The sequence below is a fragment of the Musa acuminata genome, chromosome BXJ2-2 (assembly GCF_036884655.1).
Source record: "Musa acuminata AAA Group cultivar baxijiao chromosome BXJ2-2, Cavendish_Baxijiao_AAA, whole genome shotgun sequence".
NCBI classification, from domain to species: domain Eukaryota; kingdom Viridiplantae; phylum Streptophyta; class Magnoliopsida; order Zingiberales; family Musaceae; genus Musa; species Musa acuminata.
The window spans coordinates 31,955,623-31,981,520 of NC_088339.1; the positions used below are offsets into that span (position 1 = coordinate 31,955,623).

A 25,898-nucleotide genomic window follows, 5' to 3' on the forward strand; every position below is an offset into this window, starting at 1 on the left:
CGTATGGTTCTGAGTCGATCGTTGCCCGACCGTGATCCCTCCCGATCTAAGAACCAGTTGACTCGGGATGCTTCATAGTCAACCCGAGCGGCGATCGACTCTAGTGGTTATCCATGAGAATTTCCAAATTTCCAACACAGTAAAGCCGATAGGAATCCATTTTGGATCGAAGGCGGCTAAAATATTTGCGATATAATCTCAAAAAAAATATTTTCTTCTGTTGAACCGAAGTCTTGTCGTTCCCGTAATCAAATCAACGCAGCGGGAACCGCTTCCTGCCTGCTCGAGCCACTGCGGGACACTCTGACGCTCATTTGGCAGGCGTCGATTGGTGGAGATGTCAAAGGATGTGGGCTGCTGGGAGATGATAGGCAGCGACGTCGCGTTGCTGCTTGTTTGCCAGGCGTAGAAGCATCAACAAAGGCTAGTTGTTTCCCAGTCGTGGAAAGGTCGTCAAGTAGTAATTGGTAGTAGAGGAAACGCTCGGTGGTCATCCCATGCGCCCACCACCAAACGCTCACCAGCTCTTCGTCTTCTTTCCCCAGTCGCGCTCTTCGGTCTTTGCGTTTTCCGCAGGTAATTAGAAATGACCTCGCTTCACGGTGTTTTTGGTCGTCTTCTTGGTGTTGAGCGTGTGCGGTTTGCAGGTGGAGACAGGCATGGAGGAGCTAATGAATTGCCCAAGGCCGGGGAGTCTGATGGGGCAGCAGCAGCAGCAGCCAAGCCGGGGAGTCTGGGAGGAGGATGTGGCTTTGGCGCTCGAAAGTGGAAGCCTTTGGGTGGAGGAGTTTGCAGTCGACGAGCTCCTCAACCTTGAGTTCATGGAGGAGGAGAAGGAAGGAGGAGAGCAGGAGGGCGAGGTCAGAGACTTTGCAGACCACAAGAAAGCAGAGGACTTGGACTCCAATACCAGCTCGTGCTCTGCTTCCTCTGCTACTTCGTCTCCCTCCTTTGAGCCGGCGGTGGCTCTCACTGGAATCGGTCTCCCGGTGAGCCGCCCCGTTCCTCTCTCGCCAAGAATGGGCAGGAACGAAGGAGATTGACTTGTTCTGAGTCTCTTTTCGCTTTCCTTTCTGCAGGCGCATGACGCCGAGGAGTTGGAGTGGGTTTCTCGCATCATGGACGACTCGCTGTGGGCGCCTCAAAGCCAGCAAGACGACACCGCAACCCAAACAGAGGACCGGCCGGCCGAAGGTCCCTCTTTGGTGAGCCCAGCCGTCTGTCTCCTCTCCACTCAAGCCATGGTTCCGGTCAAGGCCAAGCGGAGCAAGCGGTCACGGAGCGCCGCCCCCGTCGTCGCCTGGTCCTTGTCCGGGCCGCTCCTCTTCGTCGAATCCTCCACCGAATCCACCACCACGACCACCTCTTCCAGCTCCTCCTTCTCCTCCTCCGTCTTCTCTCGCTCGCCCCCTTCCATCTCTTCCTGCCTCACGCAGGACCACCCTTCCGCCGCCGGCGACCAGAGCTTCTTTCTCTGCGACAAGCAGAAGCCGAAGAAACGCGGCCGGAAACCCAAACCAGCCTCGTCAGCCGCCGCAGGCGAACGGCGGTGCACCCACTGCGGAGCCCAGCGGACGCCGCAGTGGAGGGCCGGTCCCCTCGGCGCCAAGACCCTATGCAACGCCTGCGGCGTCCGCTTCAAGTCCGGGCGCCTCCTCCCGGAGTACCGCCCGGCCTGCAGCCCCACCTTCGTCAACCACATCCACTCCAACTGCCACCGCAAGGTCCTCGAGATGCGCCAGAAGAAGGACACAGAGCTGCCTTCCCCCGCCGCCGCGGCGTCGCCGGTGCCTTTTCTGTAGGTCTGGTCACCCCCCTGTATGCCTACCTCTCTTGCATCGGTTATGTTTCTTGTATTAGGTGGTGGTTTGTTTGGCTCTTTGGATTTAGAGCATAGCATTTTTCTCCAATTTCTACAGGTAGTGAGCCTAAGCAGTGCAATATTTCCATGGCTTTTGTGAGCTTTCACTAAAATTGTAGGGGCCATCAAAAATTTGTAACCATATTCATTTAAGAATACAATATTAGGAATAGATAGGTAGGTAGATGGACATCATCTCTTCATCATGTACTCTATTTATTTCTACTAGTGGATTGAGATGAAGAGTGCAATTTAATTTATTCATTGTAGTTCTCTATTTTATATATTATTTATTATGGTGGTGGCTAATTAATTTTGATTTATCTTTTGTTTGTTTATGAAAGAATATATATATAATTTATAATAGAAAAAAAAAATTATTTTATATATTTTACAATGAATATATGAAAAAAACTCTTTTATAAGGTCTTAGTTACCTTGTTTCTCAAAATATATTTATTAAATTTTATTTAAAATATACTTATTATATTAAGTGTGATTTATTTTACTAAAATAATATTAAAGACTCCTCCAACTAAAAACTAAAATTAGGTCTAATCCGAAACCAACTTCCAACCTAAAATGAGATAAATAGCACTTAAAAGACATAAATCACACGGTCCATATGATCTCCTTTCCAACAATGAGGAGAAGATAGATAAGGCACTCTTGGTAGTGTTCTTCATGTTCTTTCCATTTATGATTACCTTCTTTGGCTTCTTTGCATGAGTGGTGTTGTTGAATTTGGAGGCTTTGTTAGGGTTCAAAGACACTTCTCACTCAGTGGATTTGGTCCCTTTGGGGTAAGTCATAGTGGGTGGGGTTACAGTTGCACCAACGCTAATGCAACACAATCCAACCCCTCAATCCCCACCTACTCAATAATTTTGTGTGTGTGTGTGTGTGGTTCATATGAATGAATAATAAAACTTTTATATGCATAAATCTAGTTAAAAATTTGGAAAGCAAAACTCATTATGATTATTATCTTAATTTCATTAGTCGCTTTAGTGTTTCACGAAGTTTTATGATGATTTTATTCTTTAACTATTATAGTCGTTTATTTGTTGAATAATTGTAACTTATAAGTTCTTGAAAATACATAAAGTGATCGATATAAAAAGATCAAAATCTCTCCTTAGAGATGGATTTGTTCGAGATGTTTTATCTAATAATTTAATTTTGATTATGCTATTTAATTACTAAAAAACATTTATCAAATCATACATACAGTGATCATATGGATCATATCTTAGGGTGAAAATGGATGTAATTGTGAGGTTCGAAATTCCTTCATCCCTCAATTTTTTTTATATAGATTTTGTGATCATTTTATGCATTTGTTTTCATAATTTTGTTTCCTTACTTAGGTTAGCAATCATGCTTGGTAGGTAAATAATTCACACCAAGAAGAAATGGTCAAACTATTGAACAGCTTCAACCAGTAGGTGGGCCCACTCCACACACATCTCAGCCAACTTCTCTTGACCTTTCAAGAGGTTGGACTTCCACTGTGAATGTGGAAGTGGGTCAAACAAGATGGTGCTTCTCATCATGCTTCCTTCCATATGTCAAAGGGGCCCCCATTGGGTCCAATTCTTCCACAATGCTTACATGATGAACACATGATGGAATGGAGAGACTTGTGGCCTATATCTCTTTGTAGTTTTTATTTTTATAAATGAAGGATTTTTTTATTCTATTTTGTCTTTTTCTTTTTTTTTTGCTACAATACAAGGACTCAAGACTCTCCTAACAAAGTTTTTTTTTCTTTCTTTAAATGAAAAATAAGTCTATATATTAATGAAGTGTCTTCATCCCCCAAATAATATAGTTCCTTAATTTGAGATACTTGAATTATTGACTTGAAATATTTGGACTCATATAGTCTTAATTATATCACTAGTGATCCAAATTCCCATTCTAGGTTATTAATACTATATCTATTCAGTCTTATATACTCTAACATTTGATGTGAAACTATATTAAAGCATTTCAATCTTTCCCACTTTGAATAGTTTAGAGTCCTATAGTTAAGTGATACATTAATTTGATAAATTTAAGTCTTTGATCAAATATATTTACAAGTTAATGGTAATAGACCTCAACTAGTGTTATATAAATGCATAGCCATCCTTCCATGTTCAACTTGAGTTCCAAGTGAGATGTCACTACTTTGGGTACCCCACTTGAGGGCACTTAATAAGTGGTCATAAAAGAAATTATCTTCCATTAGGGATAAGATTTCAAATAACAGATATCTGTCCTAAATTGTTTTTGTTTCATATTATTGACATATAAAAAATATATATTGGAGCAAGTGGTGGGACAAGAAAATTGCATGCTTCATGAAGTTGATATGTGACATGTGAAAGTTGAATGACTTTCCATTGCAAATGGATTGGTAGCTCAATAATTATATTATTATTTTATAAATTTTAGATAATAGACTAATTTGGGTATTGAAAAAATTTTATCGAGAACATTATAGACATAATAGATAAGAAAATTACATGCTTCATGATGTTGAATATTATATGCTAAACTAACGAGGAACATTCGACAAAAAAAAAGACTCAATATTATATTTATAAGATTTAATATCATTAGCAGTAGATTTAGAAAATATTCATCCCAATCAATTGAATTATGTAGACATCAACATAATTAAATTCAATAATATCTATAAAAAGTTTATTGGGTCGTAGTAATCAAGATTAGTTATTGTTTTACTTAAATTTTTTTTTTTATTATTTTTTTTTAATTTTGAGATCGACTTTAGCGTTAGAGAGATCATATCGTTAACCCCATAAGATCGATCTTAGTCATTATATTAGTCGATAGAGTATTCTATCCGTGATCTTTTTTGACTCTATTTTAATTTTTTATATATAGGAAGGGGCTCGAAGAAGTAATTCGAGCATATGTTATGCGTGACATTTCCCATGTAAACAGTAGTACTTTCTCTCTACAACAGAGAGATTAAGGTTTCGGCAAATTAGTTCTCCAACGAATACGACAAATTGATTCTTATTTGAACTGTTAGTTGGAATCTGATGACCCACCCACCAGATGACAAATGAGCATTCTTATCCAAATGGCTGAAGAAATTTGCAGACTTGTACTCTTCATGAAGGAAGCTTCGGCGGCTGGAGCTTCTGCTGCAAACACCGCATACAGAAGGCTGTTTGAAGGCGGAAGTCTGCAAATACGAGGAAGCTTCATCGATCATCACGGATAAGAGCTACAAGAATGAAGATAGATAGAGGGGATAGAGAATTAATTATCTGGGAGTGTGTGATTCTTCCAGAGAGGGGACACGACTGCAGAACAAGTATACTGAAAACATGCTCAAAACAGATCAGTCATCGACCAGAATTAGGAACTTCTCTTAATTTAATCTGTGCATTCTTTAATTAGAAAAATAAGTAATCTCTCATGCAAATTTAAATCCCTATCTTTATAATACTAAATATTTCTTTACTGAAAAAATAAATCATATATTCTTCTTCGTGGGTCACAAGTGATAAAAAAAATTTTCTCCAAGATGGATCGGCCATCATCAAATCCATACAAGAACTAAAGATGAACAGAAAACAAACTCTTGAACAAGTCAGAAATGCAGCTGAAAGGGAAGGGAAGGGAAGGGAAGGAAAGGCATCACCAATGGCCACCTTCACAAAAACATCTTTCTCGTGGCCCTACCTGCACAACCTCCGCCGAGGTCTGGGAAGATGTGCACGAGAGGTCTTACGGAAGTCACCTTGAAGCCAAAAACACAACTCTCGAGGCAGGGGTAGCATTGAGTTTGATGGAGACTGAATGACTAATGTCCAGGTTTAATAGATCCTCCTCCTCGGAGAATTCATGGAGGAGGAACAGTGTCCTTGCTGGGTCTTAGTACAACCAAACCATAGTAATCGCAACGCTTAAAGCTTTATTACAGTAGTGCAGAGGAGCAGCATTTCTAGTAGTATACTGGTAACCATTCCTTGCCATCGATGAAGTCTATGGTGATGAAAGGTGAAGCCTCTTCTTCGTTGAGTTGCTTCGACCAAGGAACTCGAAGAGTTGTGTTGCTCCCCGGACCACGACAGTCGTACTCTCCGTACAGTAAATTGCTACAGCAGAGTATACACGAGTATCAATCAACATTCAATCTGTGACACGCACAAGTAAATGATGCGAATGCTTACTCTGTGCTGCCATCATAACTCCAATTAGTCCACCCTGCAGCTGTGACGGTCCTGGACAGATAACTTTTAGCAAAGATGACACGAGAGTGAGGCCCCTTTGCTCGACCAAGATACGCGTCTCCCACCCCGTACACCTTGCCTTTGAGGAAGACAAAGCCACTGCTGTCATCTGAAGACGGCCTGTTCTGAGCAGTGATGGAGCCAAGTATCTTGATTCTCTTGTCATGCAGCACAAAGATCTCACAACTCTGCATTCGTTAAATGAGGAAACAGTGAGTGCTGGATGATTGTATTGCATGCGCTGCGTAAGACGAAAAGAACACACACTTTCCTGGAATATAGACTGCCCACGGCCGAAGATGAAATCGATGTTGCCTTGGATGTAGCTACTCTCGTAGTAGTGTCGACCCTTGTAGTCGAACAGGGTATTGTGTGGGCTGTAGAAGGCGCAATGGTAGAATGCTACCTTATCTCCGGCCACCATGGTTGCGACTGACTGGTTATGTGGAGCGTCGGCAACGGCGATGAGGGCATCATTCTGTCATGGATGTACCGATGGTAAACAACAGGGCAGGGCATAGGAGAATCGAAGCGATGGGAATTGGGCAGAGGCAACCTTGAAGCTGATGCCAAAGGCAACGAAGTTATCAGCCCAAACAGTGAAGGTCGCAGAGAGAGTGTTATTGGTTGAGCTATCATCCCACACGATTGCGGTCCTTCCTTTTCCATTTCCTCTGAGGAATATATACTGCTTCTCCTTCGGGATCACCACTTTCTCTCTGCAACAGCAACGACAACGCATGTTTGTCATTGCACATCTCCTGCGCTCAGATGAAAGCATGAAAACCCAAAGGGCTTGTCGATGAAATTACATTACCTGTAGATGCCAGACCTGCAATGGACGATGATCCAATCTGAGTTACCCATGGGGACCGCATCAATGGCGGCCTGCACCGTCTTGAATTCCTCGGAAGGACCCACAAGGATGGTCCTATTGGTTTTGATCTTGGAAGTGATCAAGGGGCCATCGATGATGTCTTTGCTCTTGTGCGGGAGAACTCCTGCGAACATGGAAGTAAGGAGGAGGAGGAGGAGGACGGAAGCAATTCTAGGCGACATCGGCATCTCTCACCACAGGTAAATTACTCACCCATTAACATAGGTGGAAGGAAGGAAGGAAGAGGAGGAGGAATTAAGACGAGGTTTGTTTGATGTTGTTTGGCTTTCGGAGGTCGAGAGGTAAACACGGAAGCAATTTAAAATGGAAAAGCCTCTCTTAGTCATTTATCGTTGACGGTTTAATTTATATCCATCAAATCAATATATATATATATATATATATATATATATACATATACATATATATATATATAGCATATAATTCTAAATGGAAAAAAAGGCTAATTAAATGGATTTTTTTTTCTTTTTCAAATAGAGTCAAAGGCTAATTAAGATATTTTGTTAATATTTTTTCACCTCTGTATTCATAAGATATCTATCTCGGAAAAAGAAAACAAAATCTAACTATAATGATAAGATAATTAAGTGAAGATTCAATTAAAAATGATTATTAGATGTTTATTAAAAAATTAATATCAATGATACTGATTTGCTAACAACACTCATCAATACCGCCCCCAACCATAAAGAAAGGGAGAGTGTAGGGAAGGAGGAGGAAAAGGCAGGGGAAGAAGCAGAGGCATACCGATCGGAGACGAAGATGACCCCAGCAGGAAGCAATAAAGAAGAGGGTAGCTGAAAGTTGCTTTCCGGTCCTCGCATCCCTCGCACAGGACCATGAGATCGCCGGGGTTATAAGGCATCTCATGTTCGCAGTACCCTAACACAAGATAACAATTGACCGATGTATCTACAATTACAACAAAGCTAAAATCAAGAACAGGAAGAAGAAGAAAGAGAGAAAGCAAGCAAGGCCTACATGGTCAGGGGTGAAGGCCCAATTGGCCGCCTTGTAATCGAAGCGACAGAAGAAGTAGTCCTCGGCGCCGACATTCTCCAGCTTGGTGTAGTTCTTGAAGGAGTGGACGACGCACTCGCACTCAATGGTGTGCGCGTCGAAGTGGCCGGACAGATAAGCCTCCTTGGCGCCGTGGAACTGCCGGCGGCCCCCGATCGGCTCCACGCGCACGTTGTTGAGATGGTCCGCCGCGATCTGAGATCCTTCGTGCCGGGCTTGGTCTTGACCACCAGGTACAATTTCTCGTCCGGTATCAGTCAAACCACTCGTTCTCCTGCTACGGTTTTGGAGACGGAAGGACGGTTTTGAATCTCCTGCTTTGATGATGGGCATAGAGATTGAGGAGATGGACCGACGGACGGTAGATGAAACCCTAATCGACGGGAGGGGAGGGGAGGGGAGGGGAGGGAAGAGAGCGCGCCATTCGATTCCGAACAGTAGTAGTGAGGTGGCACGAAGAAGGGGAGGTTTTTAATTACGTCACATATCCCCCTGCAATTTCAATTATTCTTTTATTAATCCCTCTTAATTTAAATTCAAAATTTATAATGCCTAAATCCCCTTAATGTAACTACAAATTGCAGTATATCAATCATGCCTCTAATTTTTAGATCTTCAATTAAGACTTGTAATTTTCAATCAAACTATATTTTATTTTATTTTATTTTTCTCGTCGAGGAGATATTATCCTACAATAAAATTATAAATTTATTTAATAAAAGATAAATTAAATTGCTATTGACAACTAATTATCAAACTATATTTTATTTTTATTTTTATTTCACGTTGAGGAGATATTATCGTAGACCTCGGCAGACTTTGTTTCCCAGCTTCGCTGTCCAACAATAGCCGACACGCAGCTCACGTTGTGTGGCAAAGGAGTTGACCCGGTCCGGCGTCAGCAGCAAGCTTCTCTCTCCACACCCATGCCGCAAAAGTTTTAGGAAACGGTTGATGAGCCATTCAAAGAGCGGTGGACTTGCTCGGATTCCAAATTCGCCGAGGAAAAGGAAAGGGGCGAAAGGGAGAACTTGGTCACCATGCCGAGCGTCCTCCGGCAGGCCATCGGCGCCATCAAGGACCAGACCAGCATCGGCATCGCCAAGTTCTCCAAGCGCTCCGCCAACCTCGAGGTTGCGGTCCTCAAAGTCACCTCCCACGACGAGGTCCCCATCGAGGAGCGTCACCTGACGGAGGTCCTCCTCCTGTCGGCGTCCTGCCCTTCCTCTGCCGCGACTTGTGTCCGTATCCTGTCCCGCCGCATCTCGCGCACCAGCAACTGGTTGGTCGCCGTCAAGACCCTCGTCGTGGTCTTCCGCTTGCTACGCAGCGGGCGATCCCAGTTCATCCACGAGGCTCTCGCGGCTCCCCAGGGCTCCCGCCGCCGCCGCCTCCTCGACCTCTCCAGATTCCGCGACCACTCCACCACCTCCAGTCCCTGGGACTACACTGCCTTCGTTCGCACCTTCGCCGTCTACCTCGACGCCCGCCTCCATTCGGCTCTCCTCGGCAAGCTCAGCAACCTTCGCAGCCGCCGTCCCTTGACCGCTGCCAACCTCTTCGCTAACATGAAGACGCCCCTCATCCTGGAACACATCGAGCACTGGCAGAGGCTCCTCGACCGTGCGATCGGCACCCGACCCACCGGCCCCGCCAAGGCCAATCGCCTGATCCAGATCGCGCTCTACGTTGTCGTCTGCGAGACCTTCAGCCTCTACCACGACATCTCCCACGGGTTGTCGCGGTTGCTCGATAACTTCTTCCACTTGCAACCTGAGTCACGTCTCGAGACATTCCAGGCATGCATGAAGGCACGTAAACAATTTGAAGAGCTCGAATCCTTCCACGATTTCTGCAGAAAGATCGGCGTCGGGAGGATGTCGGAGTACCCGAGGGTCCAGCAAATCTCAGCAACCCTCCTCGGAGCGTTAGAAGAGTTCCTCAAGAACCGACCGAGTTCACTCGCCACCTCGCCCAACGCCAAGCCCGAGTCATTTCCTTCTCTGCACCCGACCGCTTTGGAGCGGGAACAGGACGATACGACGACAGCTCGCAGGCCACCGACGATGAGCGAGAGGGAATCGGTAGCGTCACGCCACAAGGACTGGCAGCTTCAACCCATCTCAAGCAGCGTCAACATCAACATCGGAGGGAATTACGTGGCTAAGAGTCTAGTCCTGGTGGATGATCATCAGCACACTGATACGGATTCTGAAGGATGGGAGATCTTGCTCGTCAGGAGCTTGAACGACATGTCAAATGAAGCTGGTGTTATCGATCCTCCTGCACAGAGCTTACTCAACCGGAGAGTTGCAGATCGAGCTGAGGACCTTCAGAACCCATTTCTCAGTGATCATGACAACAGAAGCCGTGTGATGATACCACCACCCACGTTTTGCGCAAGGAAACCAAATGCAGAACAAGCATACCAGGAAATGGATCCTTTTAATGAGGCAGCAACGGGGGCTTATTCGTTTAGATCCGATGGTTTGATGAGGCAGCAACGGGTGCTTCGTGAGCAACACATGTGGATGCAACAGCAGAGCAAGATCATGGCGAAGAGATTAGCACGTTAAATTTGCTCGCAGCGTTCACTCCGATGTGGTATAGTGTCAGCCATATAGGAATATAGAAGAACTGTTTTTCTAGGTAGACCAGCGTACATTTGCTAAATAGGTATTCTTGAGCGTAATGTCAACGCATTGACCAGAATACGTGATCTGTAAGTTTTAATGGCTCAAGTCAAAGGCAGATTTATTTATATATATATTTGTTTTGTTTTGTTTTGTTTTATAGAATGCATGAAAATGCTGAAATCACCGAAAGATAATGGACTCATACGAAAAGCAGATGATGATATATAAGACCAACATAAGATGGCATGAGCAAGAAGAAGAAGAGTACAAAGCGTCACCATTGGCTTAGTTCGTTAACACACATTGCAGAACACGAGAAACACACGAAACAAATCCTTGATATAAGCTTAGCCGGATCCTCCGAGAACTTTCTTGAGCTTCTTCACCTGCTCGTCGTCGAGGAAAGTGACCTTCTCCACCAGCGGAGAGGGCAAGCTGTTGGCAAAGAGCGCAAATGCGGTGATCTGAAGCCCAGGGTTGGGGCTACTGAAGCTCACGAATGCGACGGCGGTGACGTCCCCGGCATTGATTTGGAAGTGAAGCTGGCCTTGCGGGAAGACCATGGTGTCTCCCTTGTTGAGCGTCGTGAAGTAGACATCGTTGGCGGAGGAGATGAAGCCAGCGCAGATGGTGCCTTCGATGACGAAAAGCAGCTCGGAGCCACCGGGGTGGGTGTGAAGGGGGACGACGCCGTCGGGGGCGATGTCGAGGCGGGCGGCAGACATGCCGAGTCCGTTGACGCCCGGGAACTGGCTGACGAAGGCTGGCGTCACGGCGGCCTTGATGAGGTTGGAAGTATCGCCGGGCACACCGAGACCCGTGAAGACGAAGTCGTCGCAGGTGACTGCGGAGACTTCCTTGCAAGGGTAACCTGCAGGGGTATCAGAGGAGGAGAGTTCGCCGACGCAGAAGTCCTGCACAAGGCCATTGGCAGCCGAGAGGAGGAGGAAGAAGAGGAAGACGCACAGCGGAGTTGTTCTACCGTCGGCCATTTTGCTTTGCTCTTCTCCGACTTCGGCTTGGAGGGGGTAATATAGAGGAGATGGAATGCAGTGCAGTGCAGCGCATGCAAGGGTTTCACGTGCATGGACATGCATTATTGAGCCGAAAGATCACGTGAAGCCCTGTCGACCCTCAAACAAATATCTTAGATTTACATGTACGAAGTTGAGATTGTTTTCATAATAAGGAATTCTTTTAGCTCCATTATAATCATCTTGTACATTGTTTTCACACATGAACTCTGAAATATCTAATCTTTCATCCTCTTTAAAAGTACATGCAGGAGGAGGGTTGGGTGAATTAATGTAAATGATATGATGTCAACATCCGATCCACCCGTCATCACACGCCGGATGTGGTGATGGGACGAAGGCGGCAGAAGAAGAAGACAGTTTGACAGCTCTTCGGGTCAATTCCACCGAGCATCTTTTTGATATAACTCCAGCAGCGCTTTCCCTTTCTTACACGGCAGGGAAGGGGACCGGAGAAGCCAACGGAAGAAGGTGGATTCCACACATGAACGGAAGACCTTCTCGTGGTCCGACGACTCACTCAATCAGTGGTTGGCATATTCCTAGGATCTAATGAAGCATACATAACCTGGCTGAAGTTTCACCTCTTATCGTTAGCACAGTCGGAGAAGAGAGAGAGAGGGTTTGGCTTCGTAAGTCATTCTGCAGCAGAAACCTTATCCGACGTGCTGTTCTTGTCGACAAGCATCGAATGGGTTGGCTCCGAGAGGGTTAGCCGGTGCATGATTTCTTGATTTCACCTTGCGATCATCATGGTAAGAAGAGAAGTAAGGCAAAGCATCTATGAAAGATGTGAAGAAGGGAGAGACTCCCTCGTGATGGAGGAGTGCTCGTAGTTAGGGGGGACTTTATAGTCGTCATTTATGTTGAGGTCGACTCATATTCTCAATCTAAAGTGTACTCTTTAGAGAATCCTTAATGTAATCAAATTATCCTCTTCTAATGATTTTTATTATTTTATTCACTATCGAAGATATGCATAATGATTTACAAATAAAAATATTTCTTTTCAATTTATCGAATGACTGTATACATTCACATCGATATTTTTATTTCAGTGATATTATTTGTTGTTTAGTAATTCATCGATATTCTTAATTCAAGTTATGTTTATTAAAATAAATAAATATTATTGTTTTAAATTTGTAAAAATCTCATCGTTAATGTCACTTCAAACATTAGATAATATTAGTTCTTGAGGTGGATCGTATCGATGATGATATGATTAGCCCGACTTGATTCAAGCCCACGTAGACAAAAATAATAATAATAATAATAATTATGTCATTAAAAGCTTGTAAGTCTCGAAGTGAAAGCTGAATCCACAAGCGGTTTAAAACTAACTACATGACTTTACTCGTTAAAAGCAAGTGATATAAAAATGAATTGAATTGGGTTTCAATTAGTTGACGATCGACACGAAAAATATCTCAAGTTGGATCTAATATCACCGTAAACAAACATCTTGAAAGAAATATGTTTAATGCATTTGTCTGTGGACAAGCTAAATTTTTTCCTCATTAGTTATGAGCTTACTACTTGATAGGGATCATAGTCTTATCATCTCCAAGTGTAAAAACATTCCTCATTTTTAGAATGAAGCTACCAAGATTCCATAAAATATAAAGTTTGAAATGATGGAGTTGGTGAGCAAAAAGGATTCCCCCCTTCCAGTAGTATGCTTTAGTTGATACAAGAACATGGATCCAAGTCACCTACCATTACATCCTACCACATACCACCAAGCCAAGAGACAAGAACAGCATGCCATAGAAAGGGTTCTTCCAATAACTAAGAATAAATAATAGAAAGATCAAGCTACATGAACATGAGGAATGGGGTGTGTTTGGAATCTTCTCCTTTCATCTTTTTCTTCTTCTTTTTTTTGTGTTGGATACTTTCCCACTTCACTTATTTCAAGGAAGCATGCCTTTCTCATCTACTTTTTCTCTTTGTAGTCCCTCATACACTTTAAGAGACTACCCCACATCTTTAGAAATGGTTTTATAAAAGAACCCCAACAAGCTAAAAAGAAAGCACAGGCAAGAAAGCTTGGAGAAAGGATTACCAGTTCAACTTAGTATTTACCTGCAAATAGATTGAAACAACATATGTTAAGGGCTTGAATCTAATGGTACTTTGGATAACATGATGCATATGAACATTAAAATGAGAGCAGACCATAATTTCCAGCTTTTCTGAGGAAGGAAAGGAGGACTATTATGAGAGCAACTCCTGCTATGAGCCCAATGATAATTGCCAGTGTTTTCCCAGCCTCATCATCTGAAGATAAAAGAAATCATCTGCATCAATTTGTTCTACATAAAAGTATTCACCAACTCCAACCTTGACAATTTGGTCCTTATTGGCTCATCAAGAAACCTAAGCATTGTTTATACTATTGTTGGCAATACAAGATAGAATCATTATTAGCTCATCAAGAAAAGGTCACATTCCCTTGAAAGCCATGGAATTTACTTTAAAGGATCACTATTGAATGAATCAAAATGCTTACAAGAGATATATTTGTTAGAAATTCATAATAAGTCTGAGTCAAATTTATCGAATTAACATACATTAGATTTGATATCGATTCGATCCAAAGATCTTTTTATTGTGTTGTCGGTCAATTCTCTTAATTTTTCTAAATATGAGACTATTTCCTAAAAATATTATGCACTTACGAAAGCGAAGGAAAGAGATGAGCAGCAGCAACACCGGTGATCATAAAGAGGCGCTCACCGTGATCGGTCTTGGACGTGTAGACTCCATTGGACCAGTACCTGGCAAAGCACTTACCGAGGTAAGCGTCGCCGGCGACGGCAAAGCCACAGGCGGCCCTGAGCTCCGCCACCGCCGCTGCTAGGCAGTCCTCGCAGTGCTTTGCGCTCTGGTCGCCGACGCACTGCGCCACCGCCTGCACGTACCCCGCGGCGCCGATCCTGTAGCTCCCCCGGGCAGAGTCCGACGTCAGGTCGGCGAGCGCGGCGTCGCGCATGCCGAGCATGTCGGAGTTGTATCCTCCGCCGGCGGGGGGGCCGCACTTCTTGTAGAGGACGCTGGTGTCGGCCTTGCCGAGGAAGGAATCGTTGCCGTAGCGGAGGAAGCAGCCCCTGAACTGGATGGCAGCGCCGGCGGCCGAGGGGCAGAGGGAGGAGAGCTGGGAGAGGGCGGAGCGGACGCAGGAGTGGCAGTCGGAGAAGGGGAGGTCTCCGCGGCACTGGAAGAGACCGTAGGCCGGGGAGGAGGAGGCAGCGGCGGTAGAGGTGAAGTTGGCGTAGGAGGAGTAAGCAGCGGCGTTAGCGAGAGAGGCGAGGAGGGACTCGACGTTGAATTGGTAGGGTGAGCCCGGAGTGCACTTGGGCTGCGAGCATCCGGCGTAGACGAAGTCGGTGTAGCCGTCGGAGGCCGACGCTGACGGTGGAGCAACGCAAGCGAACAGAAAGATAAGCAACAGTCTACTCATTTCCTGCTTGTCTTGTTCTTTCTTTCTTTGTTGTTCTTGTTTCTTGTAGATAGCAGTGGAATGATGAGAGGGAGAGAGAGAGAGAGAGAGAGGTTGGATGTAGTAAGCAGATATAGTCGCCGAGGAGTGAGAGAGGCAGTGAATTGAGTGTGGTGGGGCTTTTAAGAACAAGAAGAGGAAGAGGGAGGTGAATATTCTGCGACATCATTGATAAAAGAGAAGAGATATATATATATATATATATTTCATTTTTTGTTTTATACAGAGGAGACATTTGAGTCACATGACAGCCTCCAATATCAGTGAAGCTGGTTGATGTATAGTCTTTAGGTTTGCTGGTTGAGGCGTGATTAGTAACTGTGATGCACAACCCCCACGCCCCACGAATAAGATAATGAACTCTGCAATGAGAATGTCATCCTAGTGGCTGCACACTTTTATCTATCAAAGGTTTGGGTAGTTGAGGACTGGAAGATTGAAAAGCTTGGACATGAACTCGTTGCTTTTCGTCTACCGACCTATGGGTTTAGCTTTAATCATAACTTCCCGGGGACATAAAAAGAATGCTAATAGAAGTTACAAGCACCAGCACTTATCATAAGGGTAGCTGGAATAGTAAATTAAAAGGGACTATTTCCTACCCAAGGCATCATCTTTCTACGTGAGCCAATCCCCACATAGCACACTCGGACAACACTACACACTATTACTGCTCCAAAAGAGTGCATAAGAATACACGACATTAGGAGCATTTAAAACAAGTAGTGAGAAGAATACACGACAGCAACAAAAACAAGAAGCCTTTTGTAAACATCTCCAAAAGCCAAAATATAGAAATCTTCTTCACTCCTGATACAACTCATGAATGCCTGAAAAATACAAGAAAACCATGGGACTAGCTGTCTGTGTCTGCCACGATCATGCACACTGCTGGGTTTTCTTATTCTCGGACCACTGCATTCTGCAAAAAGGACATCCAAACTACTGTGGATATGTTCAGATCTCATCCTCGAGTGAGGCTTCTTCACACATTGTATCTGGTTCCGGCAAACACAACAATAAAATTGTTATTGTGTGTCCAACAAACAATATACTAGAGTGCAAACACCAGTATGATACCTCCATCAACCCCTTTTAAACAGGCATACAAGACTTCCAAATTGGACCTCAAACCAAATTAAGATGTATTCATTGCTTCAGAGTGATAGGTCTCCAACTCCTTGTCCAACTCATCTGCTGACTTCTCAAGGTTTTGCTTCCTCCCACGACCACGGCCTCTGCCACTGGCACGGCCACGACCAATGCCTCTGCCACTGGAAATAGCATTGAGATGGCCACGACCACTGCCTCTGCCACTGGAAATAGCATTGAGATGGCCACGACCACGGCCTCGCTGGAAGCCTCCACGAGTTATCCTGCTCATCAGATAACTCGGTTAATGCAATAGCTAACATATACACACGGATAAAGAACACGTTGATCTCGAACACAAGGCAACCATAAGTGGGTCATTGCACTCGCCTGGGCTTTAATCAGAAATTATGAAATTTGCAACATTCCTAAGAACTGACTTACTAAATCTCCATTTAATGTTGTTCCAATAGATTCTTGAACAAATATCAAACACTGAGACACCAACAGTTCCAAATAGGCACTTCAAAAAGCCCGAGATTAAAAGCCATTTTTGCAACCACAACAGCATATCTTCAGTATTAGCATTTAATAAACATCAAAATTTCCAAATAGGCAGTATGATCACAATTAACTGCATTGGCAAGAAGTCAAGCGGCAGGGTTTAACATATGAGCAAGTTCCTTTTAATGTATCAGGAAAATGTGTATATTTAAGAGAAACCAGAAAATTTATATTAACAATGTCTTCCCAAAGAAGCAGAGCAACAAAAACAATGGGGCTTCTATTGTTTCAAATAACTGCCTTCAGAAGCCTTTTGCTTGAGAAACTAATTTACCATAATACAAAATGCTCCTACAGTGTGGCCCAAACCTGGAAGCTGGCCCCTCAGACGAGGGCTTAGCCAGGGTATCTGACTTTAGACTACTCCATTGCGCTGCAAAAAGACTAAAATAAGGGTCCACTCAGCATGGCTTAATCCAGGACAGTTCAGTACAGCACATAAATGCACCGATCCAGAAGGTTTCAACCCAAAAGCACCTAATTCGCTAATGCAATATTGTTTCTTATATGAGCCTTAATTCAGCACAGGACACTGAGAAGGTCAGGTCCAACTGAAAAAGGCTTTCCTAGCCAAATAAGTGTTAATCAGAGAAGGGAAATGGAGTGTTCCAGATATAGAAAATAGTGAGCACTTATTATGAGTAATCTTGAATTATATCCAAAAACTAATCCAATTGAACATGACAAAATAGGACTTAAAAGTCTTCGAGACAGGTCATCAACCTGACTTCCAAGCAAGAGTAAGATATAATTTTCAATTTTTTTTACAATTTTCATGTGATTGACATAACTATTTATAGTAGCCATTTTAGAGAGTCAAAGAAGCCTATTAAGTGTCTAACCAGTATTTACTCCCATAAAAGAGTGTCCAACAGATAAGGCAAATTATTTCACTATTAGGAATAGTATGTCAAGGGTTTGAAGTGTTTCTCTTGCTCCTGTAGAGAAACACCAATTCCCAACAGAAGCAAGAATAGAGATTCATGCAAAAGGTTAAGATAAGAGACATGATGATGAAAGTAAGACTCCATCTATTGCATCAAAGCTCACTTGTTCTAATGATAAGTTCTAGAAAACAATTTCTTTTACACTGCATATGGCACTATCGCTTTTCTTCTTAATCAATGGGAAGACCAGCGATTGATCAATTACCTTTTACAACCTTCTCCTTTTCAAGGCTTAGGACAGACCCTTAGACTTGATCACTCAACCTTTTATGAGTCACATTTATCTTTACAGCGTATTAAAATAACCCAATATGGTGGAAGACACTCAAACAAGACTGCACCACCAGGTATTTGCACCTCAAAAAGGCCTAAAAAATGAATCCAAACCAGCAAATAAAGTCCTGACAGAACTACTGTTTGACTCGGGGTGATACCTCAACCAGAGGTCAGTATCAACACCGACATGCATCGACATTGACACAGGTCATACTACCGATGACCTAGGCAGTAACAATGCCAGCTTGGACAGTACTACCTTTAAGTTTGGGTGGCACAACCATCGATACTGATGAAAAGTGCTGCCATGTGTCTGGCCTAGTAAGGGCCCAAGCCTGACCGAAATTCAAGCCCAATGTTTGTCACATGCTGTCAAATAGAGTGGACTCAATTCCAACCCAATTACAGCCCAATATGGATTCGACCAAGACTTTGACACTTTAATGGTTTTTCTGACTAGTAATTGAAACTTTCAACACGCCATCGAATCTTCCGGCATGTCGTCCCAACGAGTTTTGACTAGCTGGTCTAAAGATAATCAATCAATGTCATTATAATGTAAGGCACATAATTCAGTTGGCCAAACATAATCAATCTAAGCAATTCTCTTCTTGAACCATATGACAAAGCCCAAACCCAGACCTATGAAGTAGCTTGATGTTTGCCTGCGATTACTCAAACATAAACCTAAACAAGTTCTACGCAGAACCATGATCAATGCCTGGGATATTCTATTTAAAGAGTCACTTAGACTGAGGTCACATGTGTACACTCGGAAAATGACTTGTCCTTGGATAAGCTAGCATATGTCTGAAGCGTCAAACAAGCATTCTTAGCTCACATGACTATAAGTAAAGCTGATTTTAGAGATTGGTTTCTTCCAATCTCTCCAGATTTTGGTGGCATAAATTATGACAAAATGGATTTCATGAAAGTTCTAGATCAAATAGTACATGAGTATCATTAAAGTCCTAGAACAAATGTCTGACTACAACGTTTTACTTTCTTTCATCTTTCTAATGTTGCAAAAAGTGGTCAATATTTAATTCTTTAAGGTCCCAAAGATTGAACAAAGGTTATGTCCTGTGTATACATATACAATTTGATAGGAAATTGGATCCTCAACGTTTTAGTTGTTAAAATATCAAATTTGCTCCAATTACCTTTTATAGATTTACGTGGTTGTTCTTGGAATGGTTTTTTGTGGCTTGATTTCAGTTGTTAAAAATATCAAATTTGCTCCAATTCCCTTTTATAGATTTATGTGGTTGTTCTTGGAATGGTGACTTAGTGTATCAGTGGAATAAGAAAATTGCAAGAAAGCACACCAGTCAAATAATGATGTCGCTTAGATCCTAGAACCAATAACCACCTCAAATTTGTCACATTGCCTAGTCCTTTGGCTTAGTATTTCTAATAGTCTGCAATCAACCCAATAAACTAGATTAAAAAAATTTACGCTAGAAGGAAACAGACTTTCAAATAGCACTACTACTAATACATGGATAAATTAAATAAAACTGAAGATTTGCAAAACCAACTAAAATTCTAACATTCTTAAAGTAGATATAAAGGCACTTAAGAAAGATTCTCAATAATCATAAGGTATATGATCTTATGTGACCTTACCCGGAAGCACGAATGAAAGAACTAGAAGCACCTCGACCAAATTGCGGGCTGAAAAGAGAATCTACCAAGGTTAGCTTCAAGTGAAAAAAAGCTCCTTTGGATAAGCGGAAGATAATCTCCATTAAAGAAGCTTGTCTTAAGTTGTGTTTTTGTGATGTGTAAAGGGCTCCCAAAATCCAAACAAAATCTTCATATCTAAGGGCTTTCAAAAGCCAAAACAGAAGCTGGTCACCCTTTGCCATCAACCTCATTCAAACTAATTTTAATGAACTGGGTTTCTAGAATTTTATGTTATAGTACAAAAAAGGAACATCTTGAGTCTTTTGAATAATCCATCAAAGATAGGCTGGCAAAATTAGTATGTGAACATTTTTTAGTATTACTTGTACTGAAAGATATTACCCAAAGAGCAAAATACAAAAGCAAATATGGTAGAATAATGAAATTAATGTAACACTTCACATGAAAGTTACATAATATTTTACAGTTTATGAAAACAATTTGCAAAAAAAAATACTGGAAAAGGAAAACATAAACCAACACACAACAGACAAACATATCAATGTTATCAGTGAAGACAGTCAAACAACTCAAACATCATCAAGGAAAGTTTCAAGTCCAATGAGGAACAAGGAAAATAAGACCCAAAACAAGAGGCAGTTTCTATAGGAAGATTCAATAGGACCAAGAAGAGCACAGAGTGAAATCCTGATACAGCGGACCCAGCAGTCCTTTTTTTGAACATAATCAGAATAGTCCAAAGAAAAAATAACAAAACGATATAATCTAGATATCTTTAAAAAAAATGAAAATTCAACATTTTTTAATGCATTGGCACAAACCAGTGATATAAATGCAAGCAAGAAGAAAAATAACAGAAAAGAACCACATACGTCATAACAACTGTCCTTTTTCCTCTACCATTTGGACCACCTACAACATTCACACGAGGAGTGACAGGCAAGCCTAGATTAGTGCCTATAACTTCTATTTTCATAGGCTTCCCATCCAGCTGCACATTGTTATATCGTTTTAAGGCAGCCATGGCATCACTTCTTCTTGTATATACAACCTCTGCTGAACCCTGTAAACAAATTTAAAGATTCAAACCAAAAACTGCATATACAACAAATAAAAAAAAGAAGCTTGTGCAAGCGACAAATATGCCCTTGTAACATGCACAGCAAAAATAAATCCCATCAAGGAACTGTCCTACAAATACAGAAATATTGCATGTATAATCTTACCAGCTACCACTCTATCGATGCAAATGATTTCTGCCTCAAGCACACAGAAATTCTTCAGGTGGATTATGCTGTTTGCAGATTACTTTTCCTATTTTACCCATTTAAATCTTGGGATTTTCCTTTTAGTGGCTTCATTGGGAAATTCTTCAGGTTTGCATGCTTGTGGTTGTGCATTTGATCTAATATGTGGTTTTAGTCTTATAGGCTCAAGTAACATAGATGGACTTTGTTTTTCAAATAAAAAAGCCTTATCAAGTTAAAGGTGGCTAAAAACCATTTTAAACAAATACATACAACTTTCACCCTCATCAAAGTCAAATACAGCACTGTGTGCACCCATCTAGATGAATGCCAATATTATTTTCAACTACTTTTTATTTAAAAACTCCTAAAATGTTATTTCAGTATTATAAGTGCATATTACAATTTGCTATATTTTAAATATTTATGAGAAAATTAATTATGTTGAAAATTGAAATACCAATAACACGATAAAAGAGAACATTAGGGAATTGAGTAGCCTAACACTAGTAACTCAGTTAAAACATTGTTTGACCATGTTGGCAATCATTGCTGAATAAGTTCCAATAAGACATTTCTTGACCTATTATGTGGACCAACACAGCATGGTCCAAGATGAAGGCAATTACGTAATTAGAATGTCTCAACATTAGTATATTAAGGATATGGACCAGTGTGCAGAGTGTCCAATTATGTAATTGGAATGTCTCAAAAAGTAAAAGGCAATTCTCCCATTCTTCGACCTAAGATATATGGCAAGATAACTCATTCGCGCCAAATATAGAATTACACTCTTTCTATCTCCTATAGCCAAAAATCATATACACAAAATTTTTGCATAGTTTAGATGCAACAATCGATCTATCACCAAAAGGTAAAAAAAGATTACAGTTGCATTAGGGAAAGACAAGAAACTCACACTACGGCGACCATTCCTCAAAATTTTTGCATAGTTTAGATGCAACAATCGATCTATCACCAAAAAGGAAAAAAGATTACAGTTTCATTAGGAAAAAGACACGAAACTCACACTAGGGTGACCATTCCTGTCATAATGAACTGCATAACGCTTGAGGTCACCAACTTCAGAGAATAACTCCTGTATGATAATTAAGAAATAATAAAATTAAAATAATTGCAAACAGAAATGGAGCTAAATTCAGTCAATTGTGGACTTTAACTGACCCTTATATCTTCATTGGACACCCCATAATCTAAATTTGAGATGTAAAGTTTTGTGCCAGTTTCGATTCCTGAAATGCCTGCAGCTACCATGCTATCATCAAAGAGATCATGCCTCCATATCATACCCTTTGTTCTGCTGAAAGACTGATGAAGTCGCAGCCAAAGATACAGATAATGGAATAGATATGTTAGCACATAATCATAAAACTGATCTACCTAGTGTGAATAACAAGTTCACGGAAGAATGAAGAAGGTTCATAAAGGGCAGTGATCTAATGTATGAAGCTCCTACCAATGTGAGGTCTGTAGGAGGGCCAATTCAAACAACTTTACCACAACAAATAGCAAGGTTATTTCTATGACCCGAATTCTAGTCACGATGCAACCTTACCGTTGTATTAAGGTCCATCCTCATGAAGAAGAGTTCATGTAACTTATCTATAAAAGAGAACCCCCCGTAGAAAGAGTATACCTTTTACTATTATGTGATATGAGCTATAACATTTAGCATATAAAGAATGCACATGAAAAATGAAGATGAGGATTCCAGCAAAATAGCATATAATGTGTACAGAGAACAAATGGAAGTAGAGAAATCCACCAATATCATATGCTGATGATAAGTTACTGTTGAGAGAGCTCCAGTTCCGAAGTACAACTCCTTGAGCACTTCAACAAAAAAAGACTCCATGAACTAGCATATAAATTGAAGGCTCGACCGTCGAAGATTCAAAGTTCCAAATTTAGCAACAGATCCTTTGAAACTCTCCCCTTTAAATACTTCTTTAATGAATCATACACCAAAAAGCAATATAATCCAAAAGTGGTGCAAGGGCCTCTCCATGTGAAAAATTCAGATATTCTCCCCTTCATGTCTGGCATTCTAATGATTCAAGTTCTTGAACATGCAAAATAAACAGCAACATTTTTAGGCTTGCCTTAGCAATTTTGTACGGAGATGGCCGCATGTTAACACTGAGACTGCCTCGATGAAGCATGCCCATTCCCCTTCCACGGAAAGTATCACCACGTCCATGGCCACGCCCTTGGCCTTGGCCTCTCCCTCTCCCTCTCCCTCTTTGATTAGCAGTTCGATTCTTAATCAAATCATCCCTTGGCATTCCCATAGATGTGGCCATTTGACAATTGACTAGGAAAAGGCCAAATATAATAACTAAAACCTGCAGTACAAAAGAACAAGTTGAACTCATTTTATTTGTTCATTTAAAAGAAAAGACCCAAGGTATAAAACATTACGATTTCCATAAGATAGAAATCTCTTACAGAAATAAACCTTTGTAATGAAAAACTAAGTGCATAGATATAATGGTAGAACCAACCCTCTCAGAAAACTACAAGCAAACTCCAGGACTGAAATTTGGAAGTCCAAAACAATCAGATGATGCCTTATATGGATTCATCGAATCAATTGTACGTGAAAGAAATAATTGCGGGGTACTCCTTAACAATCCCTCAAAATCAGCATGATATGCAAAAATAAGTCAAAAACTCGAACACTTGGCAGCACAACGTCATTAACAGTTTAACACACTCAAACTCATATTTTCATTGCCATTCATTAAATTATCAAAACCAGATATCCCAAAATTGTCTTGTGCAAGCAGAATGTACATCATGCTCTCTGGAATTTAACATCAGTGACTAAAAGGATATGTTCAACAACGGCATCAAACCTTATAATAAAATCATACAACCATCTCATAAAACAAAAGGCAAATACTAAAGTCATGATAATATTTGTATTTGAAAAGAACATTTTTTTCAAGTGAAAACAGTCAGCCAAGCTAATAAGTTTGACAACCTTATTTAGTCTAATAAAACAATACTCATTAGCATAATTTTACTTCAGAGACCACCAGCATATGAATCACATATCACGGAACATAGCTACATCATTCTGCACGATCATTATCCCCCTTCTTCATTTCTGATTCACTCTTCAGTCTAACATAACATCATCCATGATCCACTATAATTTGCTCTCAGTCTTTTGCCATTGCTAGAAAGATGCCATATGTATAATCTAACATCCCCATCTACCTCCAAGAAAGAAATAGTTATAAAAGAAACAAACAATAGAGACCAAAAATAAACAGGAAAAAATTCCCAAATAGATATGGCATTTTTCATAGTGGCAAGGCTAGGTAGCATTTTTTTCAGTATAGCAAAAAAGAGAGCGTTTATGACCTTTGTTCTGACTGCATGCTATGCTCTGAGAACACAACAAGGAAGGATTCACCAGCAAACCACTAGGAATTCACCATGGTGAATCAACAGCTATATACAAGAAGAGGGTGAACTTTTGATTATCTAGCATTTCAGATGGCAGCAAGCTAGTGGTGCTCAATATAAATGAGATAGAGGACTTCTGTGATATTTACTCTCCATTGCGGTCTATGCTTTGCAAAATTCATGGGAAGGATTCACCAGTGTATAATCAGGAATTCATCATGGTGACTTGACAGCTTTTAGCAGAAGAGAGTGAATATTTAATTAACTAACCTGGTGCTTAATCAACAACACATAATGGAAATTTGGACATCATGCATACATGAGACACTTTGGTAATAAGCTTTGTGCTTGAGATGCAAATTATGACAGCCATGAGAAATCCAGATCACTAAGATCCTCTATCGCACAAACATGGCATCTTGGGAGCCACGCATTAGACACTGGTATGCATCAGATATGTGTGGGTACATGTCCAATGCATCTGCCAAGTATGAGGACAACAAAAGAGAAGCAGCTACTGGCAACAGAAGTCCCCGCCGCCACCAGTTAGAGGCCCCTAGTGAGGAAGGGGCAGGCCGGCAATAGAATTTAAGATTGGACGCCTCCAACACACATATCAGAACTATTAACCACCACCTAGATCTCTAAAATGCACTTTTAACCGTCACATGCACTGGCATATAAACGTTCATTCTACAGGAAAACATACACAGGGCTCATAATCACATTATACAAGCATCGAATTAGTCTGAAGCAAATGGCTCGAATCAACGATCTTTCAGCAGCAGTCACAAATGATCAAACAATTAAAAGCAAAATCCAGATGAAAGATCAAATAAGTAATCTAAGGGGAAAACCACAAGAAAGACAAAAGAAATACCTCGAGATCACCACAGATTCCTCCTCAGCTAGCTCAAAGAAAGAAGGCCCCGCACACAAGAGAAAGGGGAGAAACTTGAGCGGCCTCAGCGGGAAGAAGCTGATGAGTCTAGGGTAAAGTATCGGAGAGGGTTAACGCTCCCAGCTTTCTACTAGGCTTTCTGGTGATAGAAACTCCGACGGATTCAAGTGGACATGGGAGAATTTGGATGGATTGGACGTTCTTTAGATGATTTCAAGCGTTTCTTGGTGGGGGGTGAAGCGGATGGCAAAGTTTGATCGCTCGTTGGAACCCTTAGGGTTTCTCTCGCGTCGGCAAAGGTCAAGCGTGTGAAGTTAATGATTCTATTGAAGCAAAATTCCATATATATCCCTGCTAAATTAGGTCATTCATGTAATTGTCCCTACAAACTACCATTTAACTGCACATGCAATTGGTATATAATATGGTTAGTTAAAATGTGTAGGGCTTCTTAAATAAAATTATAATGTTTTTTTCTCGTCTTTATTATTACTATTTGTATCATAAACGAAAATGAATATAATACTTAAAAAAAAAGATATATACCTAAATTAAGATTAATTGAAATTATAT

At 41.5% G+C, this 25,898-nt stretch overlaps 7 protein-coding genes across 9 annotated transcripts; 2 read left to right on the forward strand and 5 right to left on the reverse strand.

Moving 5' to 3' along the window:
• Positions 1-366: 366 nt before the first annotated feature.
• On the forward strand, positions 367-2,121 carry LOC103974706 (GATA transcription factor 5). Its single transcript, XM_009389583.3, has 3 exons — positions 367-576; positions 648-989; positions 1,080-2,121. Exons 2-3 carry the CDS (start codon positions 660-662, stop codon positions 1,800-1,802), a joined length of 1,053 nt encoding a protein of 350 aa, XP_009387858.2. The 5' UTR covers positions 367-576; positions 648-659; the 3' UTR covers positions 1,803-2,121.
• Positions 2,122-5,680: 3,559 nt separating this feature from the next.
• LOC103974697 (probable pectinesterase 67) lies at positions 5,681-8,422 on the reverse strand. The gene is made up of 7 exons (XM_065094722.1): positions 7,997-8,422; positions 7,763-7,897; positions 6,935-7,118; positions 6,674-6,836; positions 6,389-6,595; positions 6,058-6,305; positions 5,681-5,982 (listed from the first exon to the last, which is right to left on the reverse strand). Exons 2-7 carry the CDS (start codon positions 7,878-7,880, stop codon positions 5,829-5,831), a joined length of 1,074 nt encoding a protein of 357 aa, XP_064950794.1. The 5' UTR covers positions 7,881-7,897; positions 7,997-8,422; the 3' UTR covers positions 5,681-5,828.
• LOC103976192 (chromatin remodeling protein EBS-like) lies at positions 7,934-8,368 on the reverse strand. The gene has a single exon (XM_009391404.3). It carries the CDS (start codon positions 8,366-8,368, stop codon positions 7,934-7,936), a length of 435 nt encoding a protein of 144 aa, XP_009389679.2.
• Positions 8,423-8,941: 519 nt separating the features above from the next.
• Positions 8,942-10,792, forward strand: LOC135606094 (clathrin coat assembly protein AP180-like). Its single transcript, XM_065096890.1, has one exon. The coding sequence runs from the start codon at positions 9,076-9,078 to the stop codon at positions 10,609-10,611; it is 1,536 nt and encodes a 511-aa protein (XP_064952962.1). The 5' UTR covers positions 8,942-9,075; the 3' UTR covers positions 10,612-10,792.
• Positions 10,793-10,873: 81 nt separating this feature from the next.
• LOC103976190 (germin-like protein 8-14) lies at positions 10,874-11,682 on the reverse strand. Its single transcript, XM_009391402.3, has one exon. The coding sequence runs from the start codon at positions 11,661-11,663 to the stop codon at positions 11,019-11,021; it is 645 nt and encodes a 214-aa protein (XP_009389677.2). The 5' UTR covers positions 11,664-11,682; the 3' UTR covers positions 10,874-11,018.
• A 1,634-nt stretch (positions 11,683-13,316) lies between these two features.
• On the reverse strand, positions 13,317-15,340 carry LOC135606095 (plasmodesmata-located protein 6-like). The gene is made up of 3 exons (XM_065096892.1): positions 14,448-15,340; positions 13,887-13,988; positions 13,317-13,793 (listed from the first exon to the last, which is right to left on the reverse strand). Exons 1-3 carry the CDS (start codon positions 15,169-15,171, stop codon positions 13,783-13,785), a joined length of 837 nt encoding a protein of 278 aa, XP_064952964.1. The 5' UTR covers positions 15,172-15,340; the 3' UTR covers positions 13,317-13,782.
• Positions 15,341-15,960: 620 nt separating this feature from the next.
• LOC135606096 (THO complex subunit 4D-like) lies at positions 15,961-25,625 on the reverse strand. 3 transcript variants are annotated; one of them, XR_010484678.1, is made up of 8 exons: positions 25,305-25,625; positions 23,110-23,352; positions 22,172-22,315; positions 22,017-22,085; positions 20,612-20,802; positions 19,719-19,766; positions 16,291-16,586; positions 15,961-16,208 (listed from the first exon to the last, which is right to left on the reverse strand). XR_010484678.1 is itself a non-coding variant. In XM_065096893.1 (7 exons), the coding sequence occupies exons 2-7, from the start codon at positions 23,308-23,310 to the stop codon at positions 16,349-16,351; spliced, it is 891 nt and encodes a 296-aa protein (XP_064952965.1). In that variant the 5' UTR covers positions 23,311-23,352; positions 25,305-25,625; the 3' UTR covers positions 15,961-16,348. The 3 variants fall into 3 exon arrangements, 2 of the variants coding, with proteins under 2 accessions (XP_064952965.1, XP_064952966.1); XM_065096893.1 differs by having other exon boundaries at positions 15,961-16,586; XM_065096894.1 differs by lacking the exon at positions 25,305-25,625 and having other exon boundaries at positions 15,961-16,586; positions 22,773-23,253.
• Between the last annotated feature and the right edge of the window lie 273 nt (positions 25,626-25,898).

Excerpts from the sequence above, each read along its gene's own strand:
- LOC103976192 (XM_009391404.3), bottom strand. The coding sequence starts at position 8,368 with ATGCCCATCATCAAAGCAGGAGATTCAAAACCGTCCTTCCGTCTCCAA.
- LOC135606095 (XM_065096892.1), bottom strand. The coding sequence starts at position 15,171 with ATGAGTAGACTGTTGCTTATCTTTCTGTTCGCTTGCGTTGCTCCACCG. Across the intron at positions 13,989-14,447 it reads CACGTCCAAGACCGATCACG|ATGATGAGGCTGGGAAAACA; the intron begins GTGAGCGCCTCT and ends TTTTATCTTCAG.
- LOC135606096 (XM_065096893.1), bottom strand. The coding sequence starts at position 23,310 with ATGGCCACATCTATGGGAATGCCAAGGGATGATTTGATTAAGAATCGA. Across the intron at positions 22,086-22,171 it reads TGTCCAATGAAGATATAAGG|GAGTTATTCTCTGAAGTTGG; the intron begins GTCAGTTAAAGT and ends ATTATCATACAG. Across the intron at positions 16,587-19,718 it reads TCTTTCATTCGTGCTTCCGG|GATAACTCGTGGAGGCTTCC; the intron begins GTAAGGTCACAT and ends TCTGATGAGCAG.
- LOC135606094 (XM_065096890.1), top strand. The coding sequence starts at position 9,076 with ATGCCGAGCGTCCTCCGGCAGGCCATCGGCGCCATCAAGGACCAGACC.
- LOC103976190 (XM_009391402.3), bottom strand. The coding sequence starts at position 11,663 with ATGGCCGACGGTAGAACAACTCCGCTGTGCGTCTTCCTCTTCTTCCTC.
- LOC103974706 (XM_009389583.3), top strand. The coding sequence starts at position 660 with ATGGAGGAGCTAATGAATTGCCCAAGGCCGGGGAGTCTGATGGGGCAG. Across the intron at positions 990-1,079 it reads TCACTGGAATCGGTCTCCCG|GCGCATGACGCCGAGGAGTT; the intron begins GTGAGCCGCCCC and ends TCCTTTCTGCAG.
- LOC103974697 (XM_065094722.1), bottom strand. The coding sequence starts at position 7,880 with ATGCCTTATAACCCCGGCGATCTCATGGTCCTGTGCGAGGGATGCGAG. Across the intron at positions 7,119-7,762 it reads GTCATCTTCGTCTCCGATCG|GAGTTCTCCCGCACAAGAGC; the intron begins GTATGCCTCTGC and ends CCATGTTCGCAG. Across the intron at positions 6,596-6,673 it reads CCTTTGGCATCAGCTTCAAG|AATGATGCCCTCATCGCCGT; the intron begins GTTGCCTCTGCC and ends CATCCATGACAG.